This window comes from Sebastes fasciatus, chromosome 13, assembly GCF_043250625.1.
Source record: "Sebastes fasciatus isolate fSebFas1 chromosome 13, fSebFas1.pri, whole genome shotgun sequence".
In the NCBI taxonomy this organism is placed as follows: domain Eukaryota; kingdom Metazoa; phylum Chordata; class Actinopteri; order Perciformes; family Sebastidae; genus Sebastes; species Sebastes fasciatus.
Window position 1 is genome coordinate 8,199,984 of NC_133807.1, and position 23,677 is coordinate 8,223,660.

The 23,677-nt window shown below is 42.0% G+C and overlaps 1 protein-coding gene across 2 annotated transcripts in view; it reads left to right on the forward strand.

Annotated features, from left to right (window-relative positions):
• The window catches only part of grin2aa (glutamate receptor, ionotropic, N-methyl D-aspartate 2A, a), a 187,072-nt gene that overhangs the window by 122,124 nt on the left and 41,271 nt on the right, over nucleotides 1-23,677 (forward strand). For both annotated transcript variants that reach the window (XM_074655240.1, XM_074655239.1), the window contains 2 exons: nucleotides 1,511-1,939; nucleotides 15,624-15,738. In XM_074655240.1, coding sequence (XP_074511341.1) covers nucleotides 1,511-1,939; nucleotides 15,624-15,738 — 544 coding nt within the window. The remainder of the gene's footprint in view (nucleotides 1-1,510; nucleotides 1,940-15,623; nucleotides 15,739-23,677) is intronic.

Below are 23,677 nucleotides of genomic sequence, written 5' to 3' on the forward strand. Positions count from 1 at the left end.
AGTAGACCATTATCAGTCTGGACAGCAAGAAGTGGACAGCAAGTCCCAAACCACTCTCATGTTACACTACCTGTCTGTTGTTGGATTCTTGCACGCTTGTTAACTGCTTCCCTCTTTTCCCTATCGTGTGTCACACTTTTTAACACTCCAGTGTGTGTGCATACTGTACATCCGTCTTTGTCCCTCCCTATGCCAGCTCTGCCATCAAGGGCCTGTACTTCCGATACCACTGCATGCTACCAGTTTATGATATATTATTTTCTACAAACATAACCACCATTTCCTCTGTTTCTGCTGCTCTTTAGCCTTGCGCACTGGGACCTGCTGAATGTTATCGCTCTGGACGTTGTGAAAAAGAGCAGCCTGCCCCCCTGGATGAAAAAAGATACTCTACAAATACATCATCATTTTATTAAGCGCTTGTAACCCTGGCTACAGAACTAGATACAAAACATTTGCTTTGGAAATATACAGATCTGTTTTCCTTCACAGTTGCTTTAAGCATTTAAGTTTCAGCTCTCCATAGAGGAAAATCTCTACGTAAAAGCATACTCAGCCACATGGTTGTGCAGGAGTAAATAAATATTAAAGAGGACCTACAGTATTATGCTTAATTTCAGGTGCATACTTGTATTTTGGGTTTCTTCTAGAACATGTTTACATGCTTTAATGTTCAAAAACTGCTTTATTTTTCCCATACCGGCTGTGCTGCAGCACCTCTTTTCACCCTCTGTCTGAAACGCTCTGTTTGAGCTCCGCCTCCCAGCCCAGTCTGCTCTGATTGGTCAGTTGGCCCACTCTGTTGTGATTGGTCAACCGAACTAAACTCTTCAGACTCTGCTTCAGCTCCACTCTAACTAGCTCTGTTTGGGGGAGTGCCAAACTAGCCGCTAGGCAGGTATTACGCAAATATGTTCCTCAGTGACATCACCACGTTACAGAAGAATAGGTAGGACTTCAGGCAGTTCAGGAGCAGTGTTTCTGTGTGGGAGAGTAACTCCCTTTTCTGTGGACTTTGGGCTTTGTAACTTTGCAGACCTTTTACAGTCACAAAAAAACGATATAACACACTAAAGGAAAGAGGAAAAAGAACAAAAGCATAAAGGGTCCTCTTTAATATTTTTTTTGTCCAAGAGGCATGACAGAAGTTGCACTCCACGTTGATAACAGCATTATTTTCTGGTAACTGTTGTTGCCAATTAGCACATTGACCACAGGCCCTTTCACATCAGAGGCCAGTGTTTGTTCTCCTTGTCCTTTAGCTGTGTGGGCTGGAACCTGCTGAGCATCATTATACGGGACCAGCTTTAGCATTTGCATTCTCCATTTAGCCTTAATGTGTTCCCCCTGACAACAAGCACTTTACACCTATTAGCATTCAGATCGCACTTAACAATGATATTAATTATAATGGATAATTATAACTGCCCTTGCCGGCACCTGAGCAAAGTTAATAGGCTATTAGTTAAATATTAACATTTCACTCCTGTCCTCGTTATCCCCGCTTTAGTTTCGTGGGCTGGGACCTGCAGAACATCATCATCCTGGACGCGGTGGAGGAGGACAGCCGCTCCCAGATCATGCTCAAGAAGGTCCAGTCCCCCGTGGTCCTGCTCTACTGCTCCAAGGACGAGGCGGTCTACATCCTGGAGGAGGCTCGCTCCCTGGGCCTCACCGGATTTGGATACATCTGGATTGTGCCGTCGCTCACCACTGGGAACCCGGAGTTAACGCCCGAAGCGTTCCCACCGGGGATGATTTCGGTGTCGTACGACGACTGGGACTACCCGTTGGAGGCGCGTGTTCGGGATGGTCTGGGGATCATAACGTCGGCAGCGGCGGCCATGTTGGAGGAGTATGGCGACATCCCCGAGGCCAAGACGTCCTGTTATGGCCAGTTGGAGAAGACGTCCAAACTGCCACCCAGTGCGTTACACAAGTAAGTAAAGAAGGAGTGTGTGGATGTGTTTGTTTTGGCATTCATGCCTATTATATGATGATTAGAAACACAGTGTAGTCTTTTTTAAGGGGGCAGAAAAATAGAAACAGCAGAATTCTAAAAGATTTCATGAGGTATTTTTATAGCTTAAAGAGAGTGGCTTTGTAAATACACATGAAATGTGTGTGTGTGGATGTTTATTTGAATGCATGGCTTCCTGCCACAGAGTTTGTTTTCACCCCTAGTGATTAGAGACTTCCACCAAGTTTCCACCAAAGATTGAGATTGAGGAAAGATGCAATTACTGGATAAAAAAAACAACAAGGGATCGAGAGTTAGAGCTAAGAGGAAGTGTAGGAGTGAGAGAATGAAAGAGGTGAATGGGAGTTGAGAGGAGGGAGTTTGTTATTTAGGCAGTGAGGAAAGAGGGTAGGGAAGAAATTGAGACTGGGGTACAACAGCGGGAAGCCGCTACAAATGAGTGCTCTCCAAAATTGAAGAGCTCCTTGATGAGTCCTTCTGCTCCTCTTCTCATTTAGTCCTCCGTCTCCCATTCACTCTCTTCTGCTCTCCTTCTCATCATGCGCTTGCTCCCCAGCAGCCAGTGGGAGATGTTGCAGGTCTTGCCAGCTTTGTCTGGCTTTCCATCTGGCAGAGGAGGGAGAGACGCACACACAACCTGTGTTTACATCCCAATGTTGTTGTTTTTTTTAATAATAATGAAGTGTGAAATTAGGAATCTCAAGTCTAAATGACAAAATTGAATTTCAAAATGTATTACCAAAAACAACAATCAGAAAAGCTGTCTGTCTCTACTGTGCAACAACAAGGTGCGGAAATGAGGAAATGATTGAGAAGAAGAACAAATTTAGCTGAACTTAAGGGGAGACACTACAGGTGAATAGGGTTTAGCTAATAGATATCACCATGAAACTTCCCCAGTTGATTATTTACATTGAGACAATTATTTTTGTATCACAAGTTTTCTGAAATTTTATGTTTAAATATACTAATAAGGCATTAACTTATGCTAACTTTTGGTGAATTTACGAGAAATCTACAGACGCAAATAGACAACGTAGTAAAATAAACACCTAAATGTGTATTTTGGATGTTTTCTTTCCACTAGTCTGAAAGCAGACATGTTATGGAAGCAAAATAGCCCAAAATCTCAAAATTGACCAGTGCCTGAAAAACAATGTTTTTTCCTGTAGTGTCTCACCTTAAAGATTAATAGTCATCATTTTGTCAAACACTGTGCATCAATATAATAATGGATATTGATCCAGTGTGTAAGTCTTAATCATGTCACCATTCATGAGTTTGCTTTTGTCTCAGATGAAGGCTAGAAATACGGCTGAAATAACTTTATTTACATGCACTTTTAATGAACATCAGTATAAAAGTACAAGATGTAAACACGCCGGAGTTAGCAAGAATGCTAATTTACATCTGTAGTCCCTAAGCAGGTAACAAAAACAGAAGTATTACAAGGGACAATATACGGATACAAATATACAATACACAATTAGAAAAGATAAAATGCATTTTGCTACATGTCAAGTTAAAAGTGATCACAGTTCTGGTTTGCCTTAGTGGAATCTAGTGGTGAGGTTGCAGATTGCAACAAACTGAATGCCCCTTCGCTCACTCCTCCCTCTTCAAGAGTGTCGGAGAACTACGGTGGCCTTCAGGTAACAAATAAAACGTGAAAGTCTCTCTCTAGAGTCAGTGTTTGGTTTGTCCGTTCTGTAGAAACATGGCGGAGCAACATGCTGGACTCAGGGAAGAGGACCCGCTCCCTATGTAGATATGAAGGACTCATTCTAAGCCAACGAAAACTCAACGATTCTTAGTTTGAGTTGATTATACATTAATGAAAATATAGTTATGAATATTATGTTCCATTTCTGCCAATAGATCCCCTGAAATCCCACACACTGGACCTTTAAGCCATCGTTTGAGATGGATTTTAAAAGTGGAATATATAGGGCCCTCCCTTATTGCAGGTAGTGAGCCATTTCAATATTTACTTCCCTTTACTGACAGCCCTGTTTGACCAAATGTTGCGCACGTATGTGGCGCCTCGCAATCCCCTCTAGTGGTGGCCCTGCTGCCAATGCCACTGTGAAATAATTTAGAGGAGATGGTGCAAGCCCATGCAAAGCCTTATACATAAAACAAGCATATTTGATTTTTTTTTTTTCAGCAACGTGTCCTATATGAATCAGAAAGATACATTTAATGATATGTTTTTCTGATGCCTATCATTACCCATCATCATCTCAAAAGTTTGCATGATATTCCTTTCAGAGTTAGATAACAGTTTTTCAGAAAAGGATGAGAGGCTGAGAGCAAAACAAAGAGGAAAAAAGAGAGGGAGAGAAAAGAGATGAACAAGGAAACAGGTACATTTCCTCTGCTAAACTTATAAATCAAGATTGAAGTCGAACATTTTCCTCTGACGTCAGCGTACAGCGACTGTCTGTGCATTTTTACCAGCCTGAAGCATTTTCATGTAATTGGTCAATAAATCAACCGGGAACTCTTTTGGCTTTTGTGGCTAACGTTACATCACTGGTTGCTTATTTGTCCAACTGATGTCCTGCCAAATTCGCATCAGTATTTTGGATCAATTCTCATTTGAGTTCTGCGAACCAAGTGGATTGTGCACCGTGGGTAGTTAAAGGGAGCTGGGAGATTAGAACACTCACTGTAAAAATAGGGCTGGGCTAACTCTGCCTGTTTAAAGAGCTTGAAACTCAAGTTGTCACTGAGGTAACAGAGGAGTGACTGCCATTGCTCGGCAAAATTTATGAGCCCCCACTCATAAATTATGGTCATTTTGTGCAAAGAGACCGTAAAGTATGACTGATTAACCTCGATAGGGCTTTAAACACCAATTCCGCACCAATATCGCTCCCCTTTTGTCAGGAAACACAGAAAGAGAATTTCCAAATATCCAGAGCCAGCTGATTTTGTTCCCAGCATGCTCTGCTGCCTCAGGTTGTTACCCAGGTGATGAGTGGCCGCAGATGGCTCTGTTGTGGGTGAGAGAGCTCAGCCAATAGGGCTTCAGGGCCAGGACACGGGAAACATGATTGGTCAAGGCTAGGTCGGGGCGACGGGCCAGTGTGGGTTGTTAGACCATCAGCGGCTGTCAGGGGATATAAGAGGACACGGCCGGCACACACACACACAGAGGCAGGCAGATGGGCTGTATGTAGAAATGTACAGCACCAGTGTGACATATTGCAGTACTTAGAGCGGGGCACAGTATAAGGGCTGCACAATTAATTGAATATTAATCGCAATCACGATTTTGGCTTCCCACAATAAAATTAATCAAACTGCGATACTGACGTTCAAAATGCTCCGCCATAGAAAACTCTGCTGCATGAATCAAGCACTTCCTAAACTAACTGCTAGAGATGCACCGTCAATCAGCAGCCGATTGAAGCCGGCCGGTTTTCAGCAGTTTCATATATCAGATTCTTTTGCCGGACACACACACACACACACACACACACACACACACACGTGCAGCTGCCACATGATGGTTTTACGTCGGCACACAGCGGCACAGTCAGTAACGTCATACACACACACACACACACACACACATAACATGTCGGTGGTTTGGAAGTTCTTCTGCTGAGTGAAAAAGACATAAAGCTGCAATTTGTCACAACTGCAAGTTCAAAATAAGCCGTGGAGGAACAACCTTAAAACATTTGGAACAACTAACTTAATCGGACACTTTTTTCACAATTATATTGTAATTCATTCCCATAATGCTGCTCTGAGTAACTGTGACCGGCTCGTCTGCCGTTAACAGAGGTTCCATTGAATTACATTATGATGCGTTAAGCTCTGCTCAGTAAATATGAGTGTTGGGCGATGGTAATTTATAACGCTATCATGATGTGCTCAAATGTAATCTTGTAAAATGTGTTTTTTTGGTGAGAAACTTGAATAAATCCCATTTGTTTTGCAGGAGTAATAGATGGAGAGAGAATTATGACCCTTTTAACTTCCTAACACTAGCTCTAAGAAGCTTCTAATATATATGCGATGATTTACTTCCTAATCATTTGAATTGTGTGTTTTTATGCAATTAATCATTATTAGATGACAATAACAAAGTATAACATATAACATTTTCTGATGGTTGGATTGTAGCACAACATGGAAGTGAAAGTGGAAGTGAGCGCTCTGTCTATTTAAATGTGAAATTGCAATAAAGATAATATGTCCCTAATCTATGAATAATCAGGATAAATAATCGTGATATCAATATTGATCAAAATAATTATTTTTTTATCATTTTGGCCATAATCGTTCAGCCCTACACAGTATGATATCCTCCCCTTTAGTTCTTCAGTGCCTTGTTGTAAGCAAGATGTCAATGACAGCATTATCTTAGAAGCATTCAGTTTGAGACGCCTCTCGTTTCTAAGCTGTGATTTGTGACAACAATTTGATTTACAGTGGATGTGAGCCAGGACGTGTCGCAAGAGAACAAAACGTGTTTTGAAGAGGATGAAATGAATAGGTGGTCCTGAAAATCACAGAAAAGCCTGTATAGTTCTGGCGACTCGGGCTTCTAGTGAAGTTTTACCTCACTCACTTCGCCTCTGATGGCCGTGATGATAAATCCACTGTGACGCATCCAAGATGAATATGTTTTGCGGAGTAATCGAAAAATAAAATAAAATAAAAAACAGGAGACAAATGACCTACTAAGAGCAGTGGCCAGTGCAGCAATCAAACCAAAGTGACAACCTGCGCTGCATTTCAAATACGCCGTGTGCATGTGTGGCTTTATGTGTGTGTGTGTGTGTGTGTGTGTGTGTGTGTGTGAGTGTGCTCGGGTGTGTGCGTGTTCTCGGGTGTGTGCGTGTTAGAGAACAAGAGAAATATCCCCCCCTTAAGAGAATGTCCTGTCATGGCAGATTTACGGTGCACCGCTCACCTTGCTGTGGTGAACAGTGTGCCTTAAAAGACTTTAGCACTTATATATCAGTGTGTGTCTGTGTGTGTGTGTGTGTGTGTGTGTGTGTGTGTGTGTGTGTGTGTGTGTGTGTGAGAGTGTGTGTGTGTGGGCAAGGCGTGGTGGTAGTAGTAGAGTCCTGACAGGTAATTTCAGTCTCCAGCTCTGATATATGAGGGTCAGAGCTCAGGGAAACACACATGTACGCACATACGCCTTACACACACATACTGAGGCCTGGGGCGGTCGTCATGTGAGCTGTGCAGAGATTCGTACTCATACGCTCAACGCACTGCAACCGAGAATTTAAAAGACGCATGCCATATGCTGACACATTTTAGATCCGTTAATAAGATGCAATTTTGCTTGTAGAGTAGTATGTTAAAGCCAAACACTTAAACAAGTTGTGTGTATATATTGTACAAAACAGCTTTGTGCATTTGTCATTTTTCACCGAGAGTCAGAGACATAACCGGTGAATATCGGTTTTACAGAGAGGGAACAATGATTCAACATGCCAGTCACTCCGCTGCTCATGAATATTACATAACTGCATGATCATTACTGCATTTTATTCTTTTCATATTAATACAGTAGGCTATATGTATTATTCTATGTTCCTATTTGCAATTCTCCTGCGACTTGTGACAATTGTGATCTCACAAAGAGTATATTTGAGTAGATGGGGAAATGTTCTTTATACTGTCCCCTATGGAGGGGCGTTCACATGAAATGAGCCGCTGTGTGTGAAGTAGTTTGCATGTTAAAGCTGCAGTGGATAGAAATGAAGCAAATCTGATTAAAGAAAAGTTATTTTTATAAAACGGTCACTATATCCTGACAGTATTGCATGAGACAGGTAAACTGCAAGATTTCCCAGACCGGAGGGAAACAACCAATCAGAGCCGAGCTGGAGCCTGCCGTCTCTGAGCAGCTGTCAATCACTCGCAAACTCCGATCAAAAGGTCAAACTAGGCAGCGCTGATCAAATATGAATCAATATTCTGTTACTGTAATGCCTATTTCTCGCCTCAAATGTTTTCAGAAACATCTTGTAGTGTACTGTTTATCTGTAAAATGAGAAAGTTTGTGACCCGGCAGCCATGTTGAGAACAGTCGAGCCAAAACCAAGCACCGCCCACCAGCCGGAGCACAGCCAATAGGAATGCTCTCTCTGAAATGACCTGTGATTGGCCAAAGATTTTTTAAAGTCTGAAAACAGAGCCATGAGGAGGTGCAGAAGTCTAGTTTCCACTCAGAACACTTGAATCACAGTATGCTGAAAGGTTATTATGGGATTTTGGATGATGCCAATGATGCCAAAAACATTCTGCCTACTGCAGTATGTAGTTGTCACTGTGTTGAAACTGCTGTTGTGTTGGAACCTAATTAGCAAGCGAGCAAAAATATATTATAATCCAATAAGAAACAGGTTTTCCTTAGCTGCTCGAAAGCTGAAATTCGGAGACACAATGTTATCATTCCAAATAAAGACCGAAAGTGAGAGGAAGAAAAAGATCCATACATACAGAGTGAGTTGGATAGACAGAGTTGCTAATACATACTGTAACACTGTGGGTAAGAATATCTACAATCATGAAATAATCAGTCATTTTATCCCTCAAATCTCTCTTGTCAGCTTAAGTATTGCCTTGCGGGTAACCGTCTGCATGAGAGAGGGGCTGAATCCTTTAATAAATCATGAGCAGATGTGTCTCTGTGTGAGTATGCAAAAGCTTTCATTTTAATATTGTTGACATGAGAAAGTGATTGCAAAGCAAAAGCAGATGCCTCCGTTTTCAATCTAAAACAATGAGCTAATTGTAGTTCAAGTTCCCGATGCTTAGCCCGAGGTGTCCTTTGGGCAGCGGTGGGTGTGCATTTTATACAAGACTGCAGGAGCAGTGTTGTCCGGTGGGTTGAAGGTGGAGCTCCCCCAACTTATGCTGATTACATCCAAGGCTGCCTGGTTATTTGCAACATCTTTTTTGGAGAATTATAAGTGTGTATTGAGAATTCCGACGGCAGACAGCGGTAAGCACAGAAACGCTAAAAAAAAAAGGGGGTTGACAAAAAAAAGAAAAAACAAAGTAGCCTACTTTTTCACAATCTATTTTTGGCAGGGGGGTGACCACCTCTCTTGGTGCCCCCATGTTTGAAAAACAAACAACAAAAAGTGCTCTCTTGGATGCCCCTAAAGTAGATATAACATGATAAAGTGCCCTCTAGGGTGCCCTTCCACTAGGTTGCCCTCCCAGTGTAGAAAATGTGATAATGTGCCCTCTAGGGTGCCCTTCCAGTGGAGAAAATGTGATAAAGTGCCCTCTAGGGTGCCCTTTGAGTGGAGAAAATGTGATAATGTGCCCTCTAGGGTGCCCTTCCAGTGGAGAAAATGTGATAAAGTGCCCTCTAGGGTGCCCTTTGAGTGGAGAAAATGTGATAAAGTGCCCTCTTGGGTGACCTTGCAGTGGAGAAAATGTGATAAAGTGTCCTCTAGGGTGCCCTGCCATTAGAGAAAAATGTGATAAAGGGCCATCTATAGTGAGCATATTGAGATACTGTAAACAAAGCGATATATTGCAATTTTTTAAATCTAATTTTAGAAAATCTGTAATAGTATAAAGAACACACTGCCATATGCATAAAATCTGAGTAAAACAAGTTTACTTTTTTTATGCAATCAGAACAGTGAGATCTGCATTTACGTTATCACAGTCCCTGCAACATCCAACATCATAGCACTATAAGAGGGTGCATACACAAGTATTGACGGTGTTAATCTTTGCATGTTAACAATATCGCAATATTTTTACACCCCTAATTTTTATATGGTAAATCAGATGTGAAAAAGATTCTGGTCCTAACTCCATTTTGACCAGTTATCGACAGATGCAGCCTCCTAGAATTCCCCCTCCCAGCCGAAGGCCTTCAGGCTCCCAGCCGGCTTCTTTACTGGCTTTGTCAGGCAGAACAGTTCACTATATTGTGTTCATTACCCAGGACTAGCATATGACTGACAGCTAGTGTGTTACATCTCCGAGATAAATGAACCATCAAGTTGCTTTTGGTTTGGCTGCTCAGAGAGTGGAGAGACGGGGAGATGTGGGACTGCAGAGCCGAGGATATGAAGGGAGTTTAGTCAGTCGCAGCTGCCAATCCCACTGCACGGGAAGTTTATTAATTTTTCATCAGAGGTATCTAAGAAAGGTGCTCCAGTGTTGTGCAGGGATCCCTGAACTAAAACTTTATTAGCATATTGGAGAAAACCCCCATGATATTCAAACTCAGCTACACTATACAGAATCCCCAAGCCAGTACACACACACACACACACACACACACACACACACATAAATCCTATTTTGTGCAACAAAAGGAAATCCTGCTGAAGTAGCCGTGTGGACATGTGTTGCATTTTATTGTGCAACTGCAAGCTCGGGGAAAAAAAGAAAATGTAATTGTTAGCATTAATCTTGTGCTGCCCGAACTCGCGCTGAAAAATAACTGCACAAACATAATGCACACACACGGACACCGGGGACAACAGGAGGGGCAGAGACTCTGCTAAGCTAGCATCTACTTCACCGTGTACGGTCATCATTCATGCCACACTTAACACGTGCCACCTGAGGCATGAGTGTGTTTACAAGTGACCATTGGGTCATCTTAAAAGACCTAAATCAGCACTGGTAGCACGTCCCATCTTTTTTTCCAGACTTCCCAGTCTTTGTCTCTCACTAGCACAGTGTGTGTGCTGTTCATAGATCATATGCTGACAGTATACATCATTGGTTTTGACTGGTCCTTGTCTTTATGAAGGATAAATAGCTCTATCTTTAACGCACACGCGGTATTAAACGGTTTATCTTAACATCTTTGCGGATACTCCCTGCAGTAAAGCCTCTTTAGAAACCAGAAAAGATGTCACTGTTTCTTATATTAACATTATTAATCTTCATTGCTCAGTGAGTGCAGGATTAAGAGAACAGCATGAATGAAGAGTGTTTTGGGTTTGGCCCTTTCTGCTGTAATGCAGTGTATATGTGTGCTCTTATTTGCCTGCTGCAGTGTACATTTAGTGCTGGGTGCAGCGCCCCCCTCCCATCCCATCCCATCCCCTTTTACTCCAAAATAAGAGTTGAAAAAAATAACACTTAAGATATTTTTATCCTAACGCTGTCGAGGCTTAGTCCTCTTCCTCTCCCGTCACACTTCTCCTCTTTCCATCTCAATCTCTCTTATCTTTATACTTTTTTTTTTGGGTGCTCCTTCTCCGCCATCTCCCCACCTCTGCTACACCCTCTCCTCGCCGCCCCCCCCTAATGAATAGAGAGATTACTGATATAATGGAGGCTGGAAAGTGAGAGAAATTGGATCGCTTTACTAGGATCTCAGTGCTACAGGGGAGAGGAAACATTAGGTGGAGAAATGTTGAGGTGGGCAATGTAATTGTGTTTCTGTGTGTGTGCAGGGATGTTCATTGGGGGTTGTTTGGGGTCATTTTACAGCATACACACTCCAGCCTGTATCCGTATCCTAGCAACGCCGTATCAGGTCCACCTGTCTGATGGGCGTCGGCCCAAACTTGCAGACACACACAATCTGCCCATCCTTTCTGTTATTTTTGTTGTGTAATATCAGGATGCTCCACTTTGATTTCCACATGAACAGCTAGTGACACAAAGATTTACAGCAGTCATGACAAATATAATAATTTTCTCAGTGATGCCTATTTTTTTTTCATTGAGCCTGTTTGGAAAAGCTGAGGCTTCAACTGAATCTCAGATTATTTTTTTTAAAGCTGCAATACACAGGATTTTTATGAAAAACCTCACTGCTGTTAATCACAAAGAATAGTTTCAACTGAGATATTAATCCAAACTGCAGATTCACGTTGTTTGCATGAATTAAACCTGCAGTAGGCAGAATGTTTTTGGCATCATTGGGCAAAAATTCCATAATAACCTTTCAGCATATTGTAATTCAAGTGTTCTGAGAGAAAACTAGACTTCTGCACCTCCTCTTGGCTCTGTTTTCAGGCTTTAAAAAATCTAGAGATTTTGGCCAATCACAGGTCATTTCAGAGAGAGTGTTCCTATTGGCTGTGCTCCGTGCTTGGTTTTGGCTCGACTGTTCTTAACGTGGCTACCGGGTCACAAAATTTCTCATTTTACAGCTAAACAGTACACTGCAAGATGTTTCTGAAAACATTTGAGGAGAGAAATAGTCATTACAGTAACAGAATAATGTTTCATATTTGATCAGCGCTGCCTAGTTTGACCGTTTCATCGGAGTTTGCGAGTGATAGAGGCGCATGATTGTTTTTCAGATCACCTGTCTCATGCACTACTGTCAAGATATAGTGACCGTTTTCTAAAAATAACTTCTCCCTAATTCTACCCACTGCCGCTTTATAGTTTATCCTGCACAATGGTCATTGCCTAGGAATTTTTCCACAGGAAATGAATCCGGTTGTCTGAACATCTCCCTACCAGCTCTGCCAGGGAATCATTTTGTTTACTGATTCACCTTACACGATGTGCTACTCAAATAGTCATATGTTTCTAACACCCAGCACAAGTTTTGACATTGTTACATCAGCGTTACATCAGATGCCTCTGCAATAATGCTGTCAAGAATTTTTTGTTTCTTGCTGGTTTGTGTCAAAAGAAATAAGAGCATGATAGAGAGTTAAAATAATCCAAATAAGCAACAAAGGAGAGCAAAATGTACAATAAACAAATGGAAAGAAGAGTAAAATCTCCCACTATGTATGTGTGTAAGGTGTGTGTGTGTGTGTGTGTGTGTGTGTGTGTGTGTGTGTGTGTGTGTGTGCGTGTGCGTGTGCGTGTGCGTGCATCTCTTCCAGATAGATGGTTGCAGAGCGCAGAATGGTCTGTTGTCTAAAAGAGCAGCCTGGGCTCTGGTATCGATTCCAGCACCTCTTCCTCTGCTGTAGTCGCACATAATTGGGTTCAGCGCTGCGTCCAGCGTCCAATCAAACGGCTTAATGCTACGCACCTGGTTGCTTGCAGGCCAATCAGATTATTTTAATCACAAAAACCCACTCAATCCCCTTATCGCTGGCTGATTTCATCTGAGCATTGAGCGGCTGTGTGTGTGTGTGTGTGTGTGTGCATGTGTGTTACCAGCAGCAATTTAATGGGACATGTAGGTATTGCAAAATGTCACACGCACAGACACACACACACACACACACACACACACACACACACACATACAAAAACACAATCAGTCTTTTTCTCTATTATCTCTGTCACCAACCTTTTGGCTTGGTCTTGTAATTGTCTAGACTTCTGGTCTGTGTAACACGCAAGTGTGGGAGTCTGTACATAATATCTTAAATATATAAAATTAATAATTAACTTACTGTAAATTGAAAATCCACTTTCTTCCGAAAGATCATGTGTTGGTTAATATTATGCATGGCATTAATGCTGCAGTCGGTAACTTTAAGCAAAAATGATAAAAAAAAAAGTCACTATATCCTGACAGCATGAGAAAGATAATCTGTGAAAAAAATCATGTTCCTTTGTGTCCTCCTAGTGCTCCTTATTTGCATGCATTTGCAAGATTTTTCTCCATCTGGTCTGCCGTGCTTGGTTTTGGCTCAACTGTTTCCAATGTGGTGGCCGGCTCACAAACTTTCTCATTTTACAGCTAAACCGTACACTACAAGATGTTTCTGAAAACATTTGAGGCGAGAAATGGGCATTACAGTAACAGAATATTGATTCATATTTGATCAGCGCTGCCTAGTTTGACCGTTTGATTGGACTTTGTGAGTTTTGCAAGCAGTGATGGTTGGCTGCTGTGGAGACTTCTCGGCTCTGATTGGTTGTCTTCGCCTGGGCGCGTTGAAATCTTGTGAATGACATTAGGAGGACACAGAAGAACATGATTTTGTTTTTACAGATTATCTGGCTCATGCATTACTGTCAGGAGTAGTGACAGTTTTATAAAAATAACTCATCATATTTGCTCAAAGTTACCAACTGCAGCATTAAAGCAATTCATCTAAATTGAAGGCCAATTGCTTACCAATCAAAGATTTTATATTAGATACTGTTTTGCAGTGATAAACATGCAGAGAATCAGAGAGGTAAAGAGATATTCTTTACTGAAACTGAATTGCTGCACCCAATTTGACTGTTATCAGGCCATAATATAGGCTTTATCACTCGCTATAAGCACCGTAGATGTGGGTCAATAGGGGCCTACTACACCTACTATAACAAAAAACGACACGTTGTAATACGAGAAACTGAATGAAACGTTATATTTTAACACAAACAAAATTGCTTCTTTAGGTTTACGCAACAAAACCACTTAGGTTTAGGGAAAAATATCATGTTTTGGCATAAAATAACTACCTTTCAAACTGAAACTTGTGAAAACAAAAACAACTACACGTTGTTCACACAGGATGCGAACCCCGATGTCCTGGGTGAAAACCCTGTTTGTGTCCCATCCATCACCCCCAACCTCCACTCTATATGAAGTTTCACGCAGTCCATACTACAGTGCCTGACATCCACTTCTGCTCCTGTCATAATCACTACAGTCGCTAGAGGTCACTGTCGTCTTCTTTTATACCTTCTTTCGGTGATCAACCATGTAAATAGATGATAAAACATACTAGTGGGTGTAGCAGGCCCCTATTGACCCACATCTATGGGGCTTATAGCGACCGATAATGCCTATTTAATGACCTGATAACAGTCTAATCGGCTGGAATTAAGAGGATTTGGGCAGTGTTGTCACCAAAATGAATTTCTTTATTATACATAAGCACTCAGTGTGTCAAATCTAAAATCACAATGTGTGCCCCATCAATAGTACCGCCTTCATACACAGCAGCGTGTGCATTCACAATCTCGTTCACTGCATGAACCGCCTCACCTGCAGCGCTCCGCTGTGGCTTTTCAAAGACACGTCAGGTGGTTCCGTGTTCCATTTAGAAGTCGCCCCGGCCCCAGAATGGAGCCAAAGAGGAAGAAAAGAGGAGCTGTCTCTCTGCCCCCCTTGTTGTACATGACCGCTGACAGAAGGAGCGAGGGAGACAGAGTGGGGAAGGACAGCCATGATTAATGTGGAGGCTATGTGGACCCAAGAATATCTTCCCACTGCCCTCCATCTTAGCTAATGTGACCTGCCATATGGGTCACTCATTACAGTGTGTGGGTGGTGAGTGTTAGTATGGACAGACTATGGCTCTAGTACTATCCATTGTCACTTTTTTTATTTCTCTTTCTGGGATTCTTTTTCTGTCTGGAGCCGACTGATCCTTTCTAATTTCTAATATGCACACCGTGCACTACCACACTGACTGAACTGTAATTCTGTAGTAACACTTACAGGTTATACCAGGCACACATACACACATTTTTGTAGGATTTGAATAGATTTTTCTTTTTTATCCCTCAGCATTACGCTTTGACTCTCAATACAAAAGAGCCTGTGTGAATATTTTCAGGATAGTAATATACTAGTAGGTTGTAAATTGACTTTTTCTCATGCTAATTTAATCCAATTTCCCTTTTCCTCTATTTCTCCTTGCCTTCATTCATTTCTTTCCTTTTCTTATTCTCTGATTCTTCTCTTTCTTTGTCCTCATCCCTCTTACTTCTTCACCCACTTCTCCTCCTCCTCTACTCCTCGCACTCTCAGGTACATGATGAATGTGACATGGGATGGCAGAGACTTGTCATTCACAGAAGACGGATACCAGGAATACCCAAAGCTGGTGGTCATTGTTCTCAACAAGCTCAGAGAGTGGGAGAAGGTAGGACCTACATCTGTGTATCTGTGCATATGTGCGTGCAACGATGTGCACATATTCTTTCCGACCGTGTAGCCATTGTACCACTAAGCACGCCTAGGGTCATGTCTGCCATAATATTTGTGGGAATTTGGGGTTTTACTCTCCAATTACACACATATGACACATGTTGGGTTTTTTTGTAACCTTATCCTTACCCCGTACTTTATTATACTGTTCTATATTATGTTTATATGTTACACATTATATACTATATTCTATTTCCATATTAATACAGATATAACTTTAGATATTATTCTGGTGTATATTGCTTACATATAATATACCTTGCTGATTTTGCTGCTACTAATCACACCACAATGTCACTCTTGCGTTGCCTTGTGATTTTGACTTTGGTATAGTTTCTATTTTTATTTCTATTCTTATTTTTTATTTTATATACTTTTGAATATTTTTTTCCTGTAGTTATTTCTGTCCTTGTGCTGCTGAAACACCTGAATTTCCCCTCCGTGGATCAATACAGGCTCATCTTATCTTATCTTAAATAGATAAAACACAATTTCTTTAAATGCTCAGAAAATCGCATAGAGTTTGGTTGGTGCCTCATCAAAAAATTCCGCGGGGAATTTGGCCTCAGTATTTCTAAAATCCTGGCTACAGCCCTGGTGTTCCTGTTTGGGTTTATGCTGCTTTTGCTTATTGTATGTTTCTCTGAAAAATATACTATCATATTACTATTATTGTATATTATCCTGCAATTTTTTTTTTTTCTGGCAAACATATGTGCCAATACCAAAATATCTTTGATAACCGCATATTGCCTGATGATATCGACCTACTCAATGTATTCCTCGAGCTCTATTACAAATATATTTCCTTTTATCTTTTTCGATTACTGACCGACGCATCTGATACAACCAAACTGTGGTTTGATAAGGATCTGGGTAGTCAGCAGTAAACTGCAAAAAACAAAACCAGCAATAAGCGCTGAACACCGGCGTTGAAAATGCTATCTCCAAGTTGATCAATGAGCTCATTTACCAACAAGCCCATGGATTTCTTTTCTTAATGTGAGGAAGCTTCTACAAAGAAAATGGCTGAGCATTCTCGCCATTGTAATGGACTTTAAATGGCAGCCATGTATCTTTATGCCCACATCTGGCTGCTTTGTGCAGGCTTAGAGTGGGTGAGGCTGAGAGGAAAAGTTTTTAATAGAGAGAAGAATGGGAAAAAGAGGGAGGTGTGGCTAGAGGAAGGATTTGGAAAGGGAGATAGATGGTTATGTATTTTTGTCTTTTTCATTCCTGTCCCTCTCTCCTGCCATCGCCCCCACTTTTTGCCTCCTTCTTCCCACTGCCTCCTTTTCTTATAACATCTTGTATCTTTCCTCACATTTTTCCTCTTCCCCCACCTTCTTTCCCTTCCTTTTTTACTTCTGCTTCCATCTTTCCATCATTCCCCTTCATCCCGTCCCCTTCCCGTCTTCTTCCCCAGCCCCCAGATAATCTGTGTGCTCTGTCTGTCTTTAGCTGTGATTGCTTGTTGTGGTCTCTGATAGCACCTCAAACCACAGTTAATCAAAACCTGAGACCTCCGTTATTGGGGTGGCAAGGGGTCACTGCTCTTGCATGTGTGTGCGTGTGTGTGTGCGTGTGCGTGTGTAGCCTGTGTTTACCCTTCCGCACTGGTTATCGACAGAAACACTTTTCAAGAGACTTGTGCTTCGACCAATATGTTTTTTTTATTCAGGTCACATCCGTGCGTGTGTGTGTGTACGTGTTACAGTATTCGGTTTAGTTTGCCGCAATCCGCACAGTCTCCACCCAATCTTTGAGACTGTCTTTTTTCATATTTCATACTGACACACACACACACACACACACACACACACACGCACACAAAATACCCTTTGTCGGTGTGCTGAGGGGAGGTAGAGTGTGTTGTTGTAAACAGAGAGCCTGTGAAATTGATCAGTACCACTTGACTGTGGTGCAGAGAAAGAGACTGAAAGCAAGAGAGACACGGAGACCCAAAGTGGAAACATAATTGGGAGCTGCTCTCCCTTTCCCTCCCTCCCTCCCTCTGGTGCAGCTGTCCCACCCATGCGCCAGAAATCAGCAGCACACACACACATAGAGAGAGAGAGAGAGAGAGAGAGACTTCCATGATGATCAAGAGATAGAAATTCAGTAACTGCACTAAAATATGGATATGCACTAAAAATATAAAATGTGTCCCCTTGAGGCACGGGAGGAAGAGACAGGGAGAGGGGAGAAATATGGTGAGATACCGAGACGAGCGAGCGATGGAGACAGATGGGCCGAGATAGCGAGAGCAAAATGAGCATGAGAAAAAGAGACACAAAGAGATAGAGAGAGAGAGAGAGAGAGAGAGAGAGAGAGGAAGGGCGAGGTGGAACTGAGCCACCAGCAATTGTGTGTGTGTGTTTCCTCTTTTTTTCCCACCCACTACAGGTGTGTAGGACTCACAAAGCATCCACACCTGCTGTTCTCTGCAACACACCGAGTTGGTTAGATGAGTTTTTATGAAGAGCCGCTTTTAAAATTGTTATGGTTGGATGTGCATGGTGTTTGGAATTTATTTATTTTTTTGAGGATTATATAATCGGCAGTGAATTACTGTTTTATTCTAAAGAGGCGCAGACTGCAGTAAATCATGCGGGTGTATTTGACTGCATCAGTAGGCTGGATCCAGTGTGGCATTATGGGGGCTTTATGCAAAATTAGGCTTTTATCTGGGGAAAAAAAAATGTGACGTAACAACTGAACAGATGTAGCAGCAAGAAGGAATGACAATTCAGATGGATGCGGTCCTGCGGGAGTGGCATACTTAAGCACTCACCATGCATGAATGTGTAGAAACAATGAATTCATTTTAAAGGACAGCTTAAAGGAGCTTACTTCACTTCCAGGATAAAGGCTACTCACACACATATACGTTCACAAACATAACATATTTTCATATCCACCTTATTAAGATGTAAATTGAACTTTATGCTTTGCTAAATATTATAGCTCCATCACCATGAAACTCATTAAAAACGGTTTGAATTATGTTTTTGGAAGACTTAAGAGTTTACAGCCACACTATAGCAAAGCTACTTCGGCATGGCGGTGCTTTGAGCTAGATGCTACCGTCGGCATGTTCATAAACCAAAAAGAAAATGTACTGATGATGGTACTAGAGGGAAAAAAAAGCGACCGCCAAAGTCATTAGAATTCCTCCTTGTGGGGACATGAATGTCTGTACCAGATTTCGTCAATCCATCCAGCAGTTGTGCAGGCATTTCTCGCAAAATCACAAATTTGAACTTCATGGTGGCGCTATAGGAAAAGTCAAATGGTCACCAAAGTCATTAGGATTTATTGTCTGGTAACCATGAATGTCTGCACCTAATTTGGTGCCAATCTATTTCATGGTAATCCATCTAATAGTTGTTGATAGGGATGTCAAGATACCAGAAATTTAGTAGTCGATACCAATACCAGTGAAATTTCCCGATTCTTGATACCAATTCGATACCACGGTAAAAAACAAAAGTAAAACTATAAATCCCATGTACTTCAGCATCCACTCCTTTATTACCGTTTGCATACTAGTTTTTGTTATGAAGGTCATAATTCCCTCTCTATTATCTATTTTATATTGCTGTGAAAACATCTCCTTCAAACGACTGGATTAATTTAAGTATCTCACCAAAAACTGCATTTTACACATCATAGCGTTACAATTTACCTTTGCCCAATACTTTTTATATACATTTTTACTGAGTAGAGCCTGAGCGCATAATGTAAATCAATGACACCTCCTGTGTTAAAATCAAAAGGATGAGAGGTAGGTAACGTCAGCCGGTAGCAGCCAGTAAGCAGCACGGTCCTGCATGGAGGTAACGGCTGACGTAAATTAGCTCTCGTCCTGCCAGTTTCAGAGTTTCAACACAGATTTGGGTGTTTTTAATGTAGCATTATCAGGGGGAAAATAGGTAGGGTCCCACGGACATGTTGATAGTGAGTTTACTGCATCCCAAACACATTTTCTATCGTCTCTGAGATGACGGATATCCGCCCTTGAGGCCTAATGGTATCTACAATACTGTAGAAAAACAAGTACCGTCACGTTTTCCGAATTTTGGCATCGACTTGGTACTAAAATATTGGTTCTTGTGACATCCCTTCTTGTTGAGATATTTGATATTTGTTTCAAGTAAAAAAAAAAGCAGCATCATGTCGGTTGGTGCAGCTTTGAGGAAATACACGGCGGATAGAATCAATGATGCGGCAGAACTGATGACGTATCTTCTCATTGCGATCAGAGTTGCAGCATCACCTCGCCGACTGAATGAGTGGAGTGTATTTACCGATCAGAACCAGGATGTTATGTTTTATTCCTGCTGAGTAGATGGAGTGTGTAAATTGCTTCAGGAACTGCTGCAGTGTTAGCAGCCAGTTCACAAAATAATTATTACAGACAGCATGGGATTTGTGCTTGGAGAATCACAATATGGAGAGCAGACGCACACACAAACACCCATGTGCATGTGCATCCACACACACTTCCAAATCTACACACACAATGCATATTATCCAGGCCTCGCTATTCACTTTATAGAAGCACTCCACTTTGAGGAAAGATGTCTAAATCCATGGATGCGTTTTTTTTCTCGCTCTTCCACTCCGTTATCCACATTCTCTCTCTGCCCTTGTTTTTCTCACACACACACACACACACACACTCACACAAACACACACACACACACACACACAAACAGAGCGGGCGTAGGAGAGGGAGAGCAGAATCCATTTTCCCGACATAATTTTGTCTGACAGCAGTGACAGATACTGTTTTATGACTGAATGGGTTTCTCCACGCTATTAGGAACTCATTCTCCCATAATGCAACTTGCCACAGCGATAACTCTCCCGGTGAGACTGGCACGGAGAAGGTGCTCAGTAGTAAGAGCGCTGACCCTTGTTTTTCTTTATTCCTTTATCATTCTCTCCCACTTGTTCGGCCGGGTTCTGGTTGATTGTAGCCCTCGAGAGTGTGTGAGTCTGTCTGTGAGTGTGTCTGTGTGTGTGTGTGTGCGTGTGTATAGGTCATACACACAGAATGAGAGAAAGGGAAAAAGAGCAGTGTGAAATAGATGAAATAGAGAGCAGGACATGCAGGTACAAAGAGCAAAAGGCCTTTCAAAATACAGATAAATAAGCTGAAGAGGAAAATAGAGAGGACATAAAAAAGGAGGGCAGGTTTGAAGTGATAAAAGAATGAGTAGTATAAAAAGAACAAGGGATTTCCAGAGAGAAAAAAGAGAAAAGATCATGAGATGAAACACAGTTGTCATCTCGTTGCCAAGTGGCTCTGAATTCGCAAAGGGTTGATGGCGCGATAGGATTGCTGCCATGGGATGTTATAATGCGGTAATCCCACAGGCCCTATCATCGCAACCTCCCACTGGCCTCGCTGTCACATTACACACATACACACTCTTTCCTATGTGTGTGTGTGTGTGTGATATCTGCTATTTCATACAGGGAGATTCAGCATTCTGCTGCCTGGCCGGTCGATAAAGAGAATCCTCTCTCCTCTCTGGGCATTAATTTATAACCCCTCTTTCTTTAATTAGAGAGAAGGAGAGACAGAAGAAGAAGAAGAAGAGGAGAGCAGGAGGACAGGATATCAGGATAGCTGCTGGAGTCAGCTTATTTTCCTCCTACTCCTCCTCCTTCTCTTTTCCCCTCTTTTCTCCAACCATCTTCTGAGTGGAACTTCTATCTCTCCTTCGAGTTTATTGATTCATCCAACCAAATCAGGGGCCAATCCTCAAAAGCTTGTATTAATGATTGGATGCGTCAATCAGACTGGAGTTTGATGTCTGTTTTCAAGTTTTTTCTGATACTTAAGGGTGCAACAAGAAGAAAAACCAAACATATTAGATCATTATAGGATCAGCAGTCAGTATGGAATGTGCATTTTGCATCATATTAAATCATTAAGTTCATAAAAAGAAAGCTTTCATAGCCTTTCTTTTAGGTGGCTAAAATATGTTTTGCTGCTGGCCCCGTCCACAGCAGTACATTGCACTACATTATACTGTAGGTAATACACTGACTATGGATAAGTACCTCATATAACTCCACTTCAAAACAACCAAACCATCCCTTTAAAACACCCCTGGAGTATGTACAGTATATCAGCATAGCACACGGCTGGGACTGCTGCTGTAGGGTCTTACTAAGACAGGAAAATGACTCCAAACTGCATATACAAGCTTTTGAACCCACACTCTTTCTATTCTTTTTCTCTCTGACTCTTATTTGTTTTTGTTTATTTTTTCCCCCCAGAATCCTCATTTCTGTGACACAAGTCCTATCTCACTGATTATGCACAAATTCCCCCTTACTTATACATTACCAATCCCATTTCCTACTATACCTCCCCACCCCTTTAATACACACAAACACACACACACACACACACACACATTTACGTGTGTGTAGCTACAGGCACACACTCATTCGCTTGTGAAATGCAAAACAGCTGGGGTAAGACAGATAGACAAATGTGGCCGTTCCCTGGAGAGTGAAGGTGACACACAAGAAAAGCCGCGCATGCCACCTCAGCACAACGTCCTGCCCCACACAAACACCCATACACACAGACACACTCCTAGAGATGTAGCCGACAGCAGAGTGAGCTGTTGACAGTGGTGCCGACTAAGAGCGGAGGAAAGACTCTAATCCCTGTCAGAGGATAGAAAACCACTCAAAGCAAAACAATTAAAATGCTAATTTCACTTCCTCCTCTCTGCTCGCCTGTTAATGACTTAGCCAGGCATGCAGGCTGAGCAACAACACATGTGTGCATATGTGTGTGTGTGACTCGAGGGTTAAAGGGTTGACAGATTAGCATGGCTATATTATGAGTATTACGTGTGTGTGCAAAGTGTTTTTTTCTATTTTGTCCACACACACACACACACACACACACACACACAAAACAAACATTTTCAGCATCTTAGCCCGTCTCCATTTGTTACCGCCTCACACATCCACGCATTTACGCCCTTGTGTGTGTTAATGAGAATGCGATACACAGAAAACTTTGGGCTGTAAAGTCAGATATTCCACTCCACACCTCAGCGGTTGTTGCTGCACGAGCCTGGGAGAGAGAGGCAAGAAGAAAGAAAGACTTTTGAAATGGAGGGAAAGAGCGAGAGCGAGGTTTTTGCCATTTTCTGGCTCCTGTAACATTAATAATTGAGAGTGGAGCAAAGCCTCGCTGCCTGCTGCTGTCTCTTTCCCTCTGCCTCCCCTGGTCTGACACAAACATACGTAAACGCCGCACATACACACACACGCACGCACGCACACACACACACACACACACACACACACACACACACACACACACACACACACACACACACACACACACACACACACACACACACACACACACACAGGTGTAGGTGGGCAAAGAGCATCCATAGGGGAATCTGTGACATCACAGCTCGGACAACTTTCTGAATTATTTACAGCGCTGTCATACTGCCACTACTCTCTTTCACATACAGTATATGTTTACATTCAAAGCCATACTGTACTGTATATCCCCCTGTGTGCATTTTGTCATGCCTCCCTGCACACCATGCTTTTAATCTGTGATGTTGTACCCACTGTCATACCAGTAGTCACACATTTATTATGGTCTGTGAACATGTGTACTGATTTTGAATGTTTTTGTGCCAAAAAAAAAAAGCAACATTTAAAGGAAATGTTAACATGTGTCTACATTTGTAATCCTCTCCACTTCCTGTCTGCTTTGAGTTATTGGGCAACAGATTACAGCAGTTAGGAAACTACCAGGTAAAGAAAGGTAACACACTGCATTCTTCCTGCCATGTTATGATCACTGACCG